Source organism: Thalassophryne amazonica, chromosome 16 (assembly GCF_902500255.1).
Source record: "Thalassophryne amazonica chromosome 16, fThaAma1.1, whole genome shotgun sequence".
Classification (NCBI taxonomy): domain Eukaryota; kingdom Metazoa; phylum Chordata; class Actinopteri; order Batrachoidiformes; family Batrachoididae; genus Thalassophryne; species Thalassophryne amazonica.
The window spans coordinates 61,715,943-61,725,220 of record NC_047118.1 but is presented as its reverse complement, the minus strand read 5'-3'; the positions used below and the strand labels follow the sequence as shown (position 1 = coordinate 61,725,220).

Below are 9,278 nucleotides of genomic sequence, written 5' to 3'. Positions count from 1 at the left end.
TGTGTGTGTATATATATATGTGTGTGTGTGTGTTTTTTTTTTTTAAACATGTCACCGTACATTTGTGCCTCTGTTGTAATTACTGTGCATCGTTCTGAGAGTTGAATTTCTGATCAGAGGGTGTGACAGTGAAATATGTCCGGGTTTTCACGCTGACACTGTGTCTCTCTCTGCAGGTTGTCCAGCTGCTGCTGTGTGACCTGCTGTTGGTGATGAGGACTAATGTGTGGCATCTGCAGCAGCAGGGAGTCAGTCCAGGCGGGTCTGCGGCAGTGGTCCCTAACGGTTCTGCAGGGGTCCACCAGGCCTCCCCGCCAGAGCTCCAAGGCTTTCAAAGAGATCTCAGCTCTCTGCGCAAGCTTGCACACAGTTTCAGGCCTGCAATGCAAAGAGTAAGTGCCAGGGTTAAAATATGTGACAGAGAAGATACATTTTCGTCATCCAGTTGACATGCTGATGGGAACTCAGTGTGGGGGCCTGTGTTAAGAAGCTTATTTTGTCTAACCCTCAAAATGAACCAGTTTTTACAGTTACATTTGATCTTTTTTTTTTATTTTTTTGTAATAATGTTTATTACTGAATGAAATCAAATCGTTTGGGTCAAAAAAACACCGTAACCACTGAGTTAGCTAGATAATGTATGGTGTGTCTGGAAAGTATTCACAGCACTTCACTTTTTCTACATTTTATGTTTCAGCCTTATTCCAAGATGGATGCAATTCATTTTTCCCTCAAAATACACCATAATGAGTTCTTTTGTTTTTGGGTTTTTTTGTGTGTTTTTTTTTTTTTTGTTTAAGATTTTTGTAAATTTATTAAAAAAACAACAAAAACAAAAAGAGAGAAACCACATGTACAGAAGTATTCATAGCCTTTGACGTGAAGCTCACAATTGAACTCAGGTGCATCTTCTTTCCACTGATCATCCTTGAGATGTTCTTAGAGTTTAATTGGAGTCCACCTAGGGTAAATTCAGTTGATTGGACATGATTTGGAAAGACACAAATCTGTCTACATATAAGGTCCCACAGCTGACAGTGCATCTCAGAGCACAAAGTCTGAGCATGAAGTCAAAGGAATTATCTGCAGACCTCTGAGACAGGATTGTCTCAGGGCACAAATCTGGGGAAGGGTACAGAAACATTTCTGCTGCTTTTCTGGTTTCCATTATCTGTAAATAGATGACGTTTGGATCCCCCAGGACTCTTCCTAGAACTGGCTGCCTGTCTAAACTGAGCAATCAAGGGAGAAGGACCTTAGTCAGGGAGGTGACCAAGAACCCAATGGTCACTCTGTCAGAGCTCCAGCATTCCTCTGTGGAGAGAGAAGAACCTTCCAGAAGGACAACCATCTCTGTAGCAATCCACCAATCAGGCCTGTATGGTAGAGTGGCCAGACAGAAGCCACTCCTTAGTAAAAGGCACATGGCAGCCCGCCTGGAGTTTACCAAAAGGCACCTGAAGGACTCTCAGACCATGAGATACAAAATTCTCTGGTCTGATAAGACAAAGATTGAACTCTTTGGCATGAATGCCAGACGTGTTTGGAGGAAACCAGGCACCATCCCTACATGGTCCCATGGTGAAGCATGGTGGTGGCAGCATCATGCTTTGGGGATGTTTTTCAGCAGCAGGAACTGGGAGACTAGTCGGGATTGAGAGAAAGATAAATACAGCAATGTACAGAGTCATCCTGGATGAAAACCTGTTACAGAGCACTCTTGACCTCAGACTGGGGAGATGGTTCATCTTTCAGCAGGACAATGACCCTAAGCACACAGCCATGATATCAAAGGAGTAGCTTCAGGACAACTTTGTGAATGTCCTTGTGTGGCCCAGTCAGAGCCCAGGCCTGAATCTGATTGAACATCTCTGGAGAGATCTTAAAATGACTGTGCACCGACGCTCTCCATCCAACCTGATGGAGGTTGAGCGATGCTGCAAAGAGGAATGGACAAAACTGCCCAAAGATAGGTGCACCAAGCTTTTGGCATCATATTCAAGAAGACTTGAGGCTGTAATTGCTGCCAGAGGTACATCACCAAAGTATTGAGCAAAGGCTGAATACTTATGTGATTCCTTAGCATTTGTTTTTAAAATAAATTTACAAAAACCAAACAATTTTTTTTTTTGTAGTCATTATGTGGTTTTGTGAGTAGAATTTGAGGGGAAAAATATTAATTTACTGTATTTTGGATTGAGGCTGTAACATAAAATGTGGAAAAAGTGAAGTGCTGTGAATATTTTGTGGATGTACTGTAGGAGTCTATCGCTGCCTGGGATGAGATAATCCTTAAATCTTGATGGATGCTGGATTGCCAGTTTTACATATTTAAGGAACACTAATGTGGTGACTTCAATACTTCACGATACTCGCACATTATTTTTATTCATATCTAAATATGCAGGGTCAGCTTTAAGCTTTTGTTAGAGCTTCTTAATGTCTTTTTCTGTGTTTGTTTGTTTGTATGTATTACCAACCAACCATACCGAATGACAAACACACATCACCCATTCATCATTTGATGCATAAAGTGGTGTAAAAGAGAAGTCCTACCAAATCTGCCTTCAAAGCCATCCTCCACCTGTACTACAAATCTTAATCTGGTTGTTTAGAAAATAAAAAGAACTCGAAATGGCATTTCTACATAGTGGTCTCATTTTGATCTTCTTACTGCAGATTCCTGAACCATAACTCAAACACATCAGTGAAATGCCAAATAAATTCACACTTTTCAGTTAACTAGTCACATTCTGTTGCTTAGCACAGAGCCGGAGTGATAAAGGCCTGTTAATCATTGTGCACGTTGTTGTCACCCAGATAGCATATATCACATGTACTTCCTCTTCACATATTTGCAGGCAGTATGAGGTGTAGTGCATTGTGGGGAATAGCTGGTGTTTGAGCAGACGCATAACTGAGGCGAGTTTTTCGCAGAAGCACTTTTGAAGTGCTCTGTATGAGTCATCTCTTTCCCTCTGTCACGTTCCAGTTGTTCCTTCATGAAGCTACAGCCAGGCTGATGGCGGGGGCCAGCCCCACCCGCACGCACCAGCTCCTGGATCGTTCACTGCGACGCAGAGCAACGCCTGGAGCCAAGACAGGTAGGGGTGTGTGGGTGTGCAATCTCGTCACATTAGGTTCCAATCCAATTCTCAGTATGTTTTCTGGGTAGCAGCATTTTTATGCCCCCACTCTGCAGAGTTGTTTCACCCCATTTGTGTGTCCGTCTGTAAATTTTTCATTTCCGCACAGTAACAAAGCACACCTCGTGTGATTTGAAATTATTTCTTGGTGGTGTTTTGGAAAAGGCTTGAGGAAGGCTCTCTTGCAAAGAGGTATCATTCAGTGTAGTTGCCGTGGTTTCCCCGTACTAATTAAACAACACATCATCGATTTGAAATCATTTCTTGATGATGAATTAGTGGAGGCCAGAGAAAGGTTCACTTCAAAAATGTCTGTCAAGCAATACGGCTACTACAGATACCGTTATTTTAATTTCCATACAATAACTAAAGAACACCTCGTCTGAAGCCATTTCTTAGTATCCTTTTGAAAATAGATGTCAGTACACCATATGCCACTTGTAAACAGACAGTCCTAGTTGAGTTAACACGGTTTTAAAAAAGGAATAGTTTGGACCATGTATCATCTTTACTTATCACGTTACGGGGTAACATATGTCATATTTCATAGTATCCAATAGACGTAGACCTTGTTTGACCTTTACTTTGGAGACCAAGCATTCAACACAGTCAAAACTATTCCATTTATTAATCCTATTAGCTCAACCAATAATTTGCATCACATTTTACCAAAATTGGAGCAACTTTAACTTTTGACCCCTGTTCAAAATGAAACTGAGCTTTGTCACCATTCTTGCTATTTTTGTCCTGTAACTCCATAGAATTCAGTCACAGATTGTCCAAACTATACCTTTTTGGAATCTTTATGATCAAGCAAATAGTGTGGAATATTTTTCAATATGATTGGAGCATCTTTTAATTTTGACCTCTGTGTAATTCTTCAATTGACCCCTACCTGACCACTGATTGAAAAGTCAAGTGGCCAATTTTTTTTTTTTTTTTTTTTTTCTCAAAAGAGGAGTGTCTAAGGAATATTTCTGCCGAATTTGATGCTTTTATCACCATTGCATGATTGTTTCAGTTATCTGCTGCACTAGTGCCTGGGTATGCAATTGTCCTGGAACAAGACTAAGAGTCAGACCTTTAAGGACTCCCTGGACTCAGGCTTCAGAAGTGTATCTGTTTGTGGTAAAAGTGTTGAACTTGTAGAGACATTCACTTATCCTGGTGTCGCCGACTGAACGGTCCGCCCTAAAAATCGGCCTGCCCTGCCTTCACTGCTCATGCATCATTAGCCGCACTTCACCAATCACGTTATTTCTGCTTCAAACTGCACTCCAGTCATCATCTATCTCAGTGACATCTGAAGCTTTGTACAACAATCATTTCCACATAGATTCAGCATTATTTCATTATAAAAGACTGAAGTGATCGGAGCGCTGCAGCTTCACGAGCTGCTAGCTGATGCATTCACTGCACGTCGGTCATTTGAAAGCGTCAGAGTATCTCCTTGTTTCTGTTTAAAACTGTAGAATGATTTAAGAGGTTTTTCCTTGTCATCTGATGGTTAATAATTCCATTAATCCATTTGATTGCTTTGGGTGCAGAAACTGTCTGAGATGAGCTGCTGAGCTCCAAAATGACGCATGTGCAGTGGAGGCAAGGTAGACCAATTTTCAGGGCAGACAGTTCGGTCTGCAACACCGGCAGTGACATTTATGTCTCTGGGTAGTCGGCCTTGAGATGGAGAGACGCCTGGAAGAGCTTATGGAGTCATAAGGTCACTCCACAGAGGAGTTTGACTATGCCGGTATCTTTGCAGGAGAATAAAATCTAAGTCTTTAGGCTCCTGGTGCTGCCTGGTTTGCTGTATGGTTGTGAAACATAAAGCTGCACCTCTTCCAGACACTTTTGGTAGCCACGTTTCTGCCATAGTTATGGCTGGATTATTTGACTGCTCTTCTCATCAGAATTCATTTAAATTGGTGCATTTCCTGTCATGATAGTTGGCTATAGTGTAGCAGCCCATAAATTAGAGTTGAGGTAGGGGTTTTGGGAAGGCCATTTCAGATTGCTGCTTTATCCAACCCAGTCAGTGTTGATGTGTTTGGGATCACTGTCCTGTTGGTACACCCAATTGTGGCAAAATTTGAGGTGACTTTGGAAGAATTTGGCAGTAGTCCTTAATTATTCCATCCACTTTGTATAGCACAATGAGCAGCAAAACAGCCCCAGAGCATGATTGCACCACCACCAAACTTGACAGTAGTGTTGTTAGGTTTGAAGGTCTTACCTTTACTCTTCCAAACATAACTCTTGTCATTGTGGCCAAATAGCTCAATCTTGTCTTGTCTGACCATTAAACCGTGTCAATGTGGGGCACTTGCAAATTTCAGTCAAGCTTGAAGGTGTTAATTTAGGACCAGGGGCTTATTTCCTGATCTTCTCCCTCTCAGTCCATGGTGATATAACACTTGCTTTGCTGTGGACAGTGCTGCTGGTGTTCCATCTGTTTCCAGTTCATGGCAGACCTGAGCCTTGGTGGTTCCTGGGTTGTTCTAGATCATCCTAACCAGTTTCCTCTCATCTGAGGGTGATAGTATGGATTTTCTTCTAGACCTTGGCAAAGTGGTGACGCATCCGACTAACTTGTGCTGAAGTAGAATTGTTTGATCTGATGATCTTGGAAACGGTAGTTGTTCAGAAATGACTCCAAGACCTCAATTTGTTTATATCTACAATTTTCATTCTTAGACCTGAGGATTTTCCCATTATTCTGAGTATTGGTTAGTCAGAGGAGTGCTGTCAAACACATCCTTTTTATGCTGAAAAAGAGGAAACTTCAAGTTGTAGTCAATCATGATTGCTAACGAGGAGTTAATGGGCCTTGAGCTGGTCATGTTAAAAGACATTATAGAACCTTCAGCACCACTTATGAAAAGATTTAAGTGAATGTATGTACAGTATATATTTGAGCTTTGGTGGATGAAAGAAGAAACCCTTACCTTCAAGATACTGCCTAATTGTTATTTTGTATGTACAGAGGAGTGCGAGATGCATCCAGGGCAGCGAGAGCAGGTGGAAGCAGTGATGCTGGCGTGCCGCTACCTTCCACCTTCCTTTTTGTCAGCACCTGGCCAAAGGGTGGGCATGCTGTCAGACGCAGCTCGCACCCTGGAGAAGCTTGGAGACAAAGAGGACCCTCCATGACTGCCAGCAAATGATCATCAAGCTGGGCAGCGGCACCACTGTCACCAACAGCTAGAGGGAACGGAGGGGCCTGAGAGCCGTGCACGGAGGCTGTACATAACATCTCAGTAGCATACAGTTTCATACTTTCATATAGAAAAGTAAACGTTGCCGTTGTTGCTATGATGTAAAATTGATGTAAGAGATATTACTATTCACGGCCGCTTTTTCCTGTTCGAGTGTGATGCAGTGCCAGGTTATGGCCACAGGGGGGAGCCATCACGTCTTTCCGGTGGACTGTAAATGACTGAGATGTTTTCTGTCCTGGGTTTATTCAGGAAGGTCCTGTGCTTGGTGTTCTCCATACTGATGCAGTGGGCAGAGCCTGACGGAGGTTTGAGGTCACACTGTCTGCACTAGCCTCATGAGGCTCATTTTAATGAGCCCAATAATATAGCTTTATGAGGTTATTTTCATAAAGGTTTCTTTTTCATTTTTATTTTTGCAGTGTACATATTTTAAAATTTATTTATAATCTGTATGAATTTTGATTGAGCAGTATTTTTTTTTTTTTTTTTTTTTTTTTTTTTTTTTTTGTAGGATTTGAGCAGGCCCTAAAGACGGTTTCTGTAATATATTGCCATGGTGTCAAAATATGGATTAAAAAAAGGGGGGGGGGAGTTGACGTATTATATTGTGTCATTGTCTCACTCATTTCACAGTTTGCATTGTTGCACAAGTTGCATGCAACCATGATACCAGATGTCGACCAGCAAGATAACATAATATCAACCATGCTCACCGTTGCATAATTCACAATTTATAAATGAGAATTTATGTTAAAATCAAAGTTCTCCTCATTTTCCCACCAGAGGTCTTGTGTAGGTTAACACTGTCATTTTAATTGCTGTCTCCCAGAGACCACCAATTTATAAGTCTTTTGAGGGCTGTAAGATGTCCTTACAGTTTGTATCACTAATGTGGAAAACAGGCATGAATGGAAAAGTAACACAGTCAAAAGTATTGTTTGTGTTTCCTAAGACTGACATCTTTTAAAAAAAGTCCATTTTTTTATTTTTTATTTAATGGTTGTAAATATTAAATATTTTCTAAGAGGACAGCAGTGTTTGTTGTGCATTTTTCAGTGTCAATTAAATTTTGCCTCCAGTTAAGCTGAATATGCAATATTAAGTTCATCAGTTTGTGCTACAGTGCAATAAAGATGTGCAGCAGATGTACATTTTTGAAAAAATTAAATTGTCCATTTGCTAATTAAGAAGCACCAGGACCTACAGTTATGGTCAGATGTTTACATACACTCGTCATGGTGAATGTTAGGGTGGAGTGATTGTACAGCATACATGGTTCATGGTTTTAACACTAGAATTGGGTGTTGAATTTAATTGGATATCTAATCACACAGGGTCAAAATTCTACATGCAGGCTAAACTATATACATACACCCTGTCCCTAACTAATATTTGGTTAAATGTCCCTTAGCAAGCTACACCTCAACCAGACACTTTTGGTAGCCAAGTTTATGCCATAATTCTGGCTGGATTGCTCTTCTCATCAAAATTCATTTAAATTGGTGTGTTTCCTGTCACAATAGTTGGCTATAGTGTAGCCAGCCCATAAATTGTCAATAGAGTTGAGGTAGGGGTTTGGGAAGGCCATTTCAGATTGCTGCTTTAGCCAACTCAGTCAGTGTTGATGTGTTTGGGATCACTGTCTTGTTGGAACACTCAATTGTGGCAAAATTTGAGGTGACTTTGGAAGAATTTGGCAGTAGTCCTTAATTATTCCATCCACTTTGTACAGCACAATGAGCAGCAAAACAGCCCCAGAGCACCTAACTTGACAGTAGTGTTGTTAGGTTTGAAGGTCTTACCTTTACTCTTCCAAACATAACTCTTGTCATTGTGGCCAAATAGCTCAATCTTTGTCTTGTCTGACCATTAACCGTGTCCATGTGGGCACTTGCAAATTTCAGTCAAGCGTGAAGGTGTTGCTTTAGGACCAGGGGCTTATTTCCTGATCTTCTCCCTCTCAGTCCATGGTGATACAACACTTGCTTTGCTGTGGACAGTGGTGCTGGGTGTTCCATCTGTTTCCAGTTCATGGCAGACCTGAGCCTTGGTGGTTCCTGGGTTGTTCTAGATCATCCTAACCAATTTCCTCTCATCTGAGGGTGATAGTATGGATTTTCTTCTAGACCTTGGCAAAGTGGTGACGCATCCGACTAATTTGTGCTGAAGTAGAATTGTTTGATCTGATGATCTGGAAACGGTAGTTGTTCAGAAATGACCTCCAAGACCTCAATTTGTTTATATCTACAATTTCATTCTTAGACCTGAGGATTTTCCCATTATTCTGAGTATTGGTTAGTCTGAGGAGTGCTGTCAAACACATCCTTTTTATGCTGAAAAAGAAACTTCAAGTTGTAGTCAGTCATGATTGCTAACGAGGAGTTAATGGGCCTTGAGCTGGTCATGTTTAAAAGACATTATAGAACCTTCAGCACCACTTATGAAAGATTTAAGTGAATGTATGTATAATCTTGACCCTGTGTGGGTGAGTGAAGATACAAAATGAATTCAACCTTGTGCACTTATTTCGTCTTTTTAAAGTCATTCATGATGTATGGTGTACAATCATTCCACCCTGGTAAAAGAAACAAGTCAAGGGCATCATAAAAGCCCAAAATAACCATGACTTTCATGCCCATGATGAGTGCATGTAAACCTCCAACCACAGCTGTAAAAGACTTTGACCTTCATTCTTCTGTGAAGGCATCAGCAAACGCCTTTGTCCAGCAACCTTGTGACTCCATTCTTCCCAGGCATCTCTTGATCTCAGAGATCAAAGACCCAGAGACGTGAACGTCACTACTGAGATAAGTACATTTCTCAACAAGTTTGACATATTTACCACAAAAGTTTATGCTTCTGGTGGCTGGCTCCAAGAAGTTTTTGACAGCCTGGATCTTCACCTTGATCAAAG

At 41.2% G+C, this 9,278-nt stretch overlaps 1 protein-coding gene across 1 annotated transcript in view; it reads left to right on the top strand.

Annotated features, from left to right (window-relative positions):
- Nucleotides 1-7,395, top strand: part of srebf1 (sterol regulatory element binding transcription factor 1) — a 47,134-nt gene extending 39,739 nt beyond the window's left edge. The window contains 4 exon segments of the mRNA XM_034189849.1: nucleotides 177-392; nucleotides 2,993-3,104; nucleotides 6,130-6,278; nucleotides 6,280-7,395. Of these exon segments, the coding sequence (XP_034045740.1) occupies nucleotides 177-392; nucleotides 2,993-3,104; nucleotides 6,130-6,278; nucleotides 6,280-6,351 (549 nt within the window). The 3' untranslated portion in view covers nucleotides 6,352-7,395.
- Nucleotides 7,396-9,278: the final 1,883 nt, after the last annotated feature.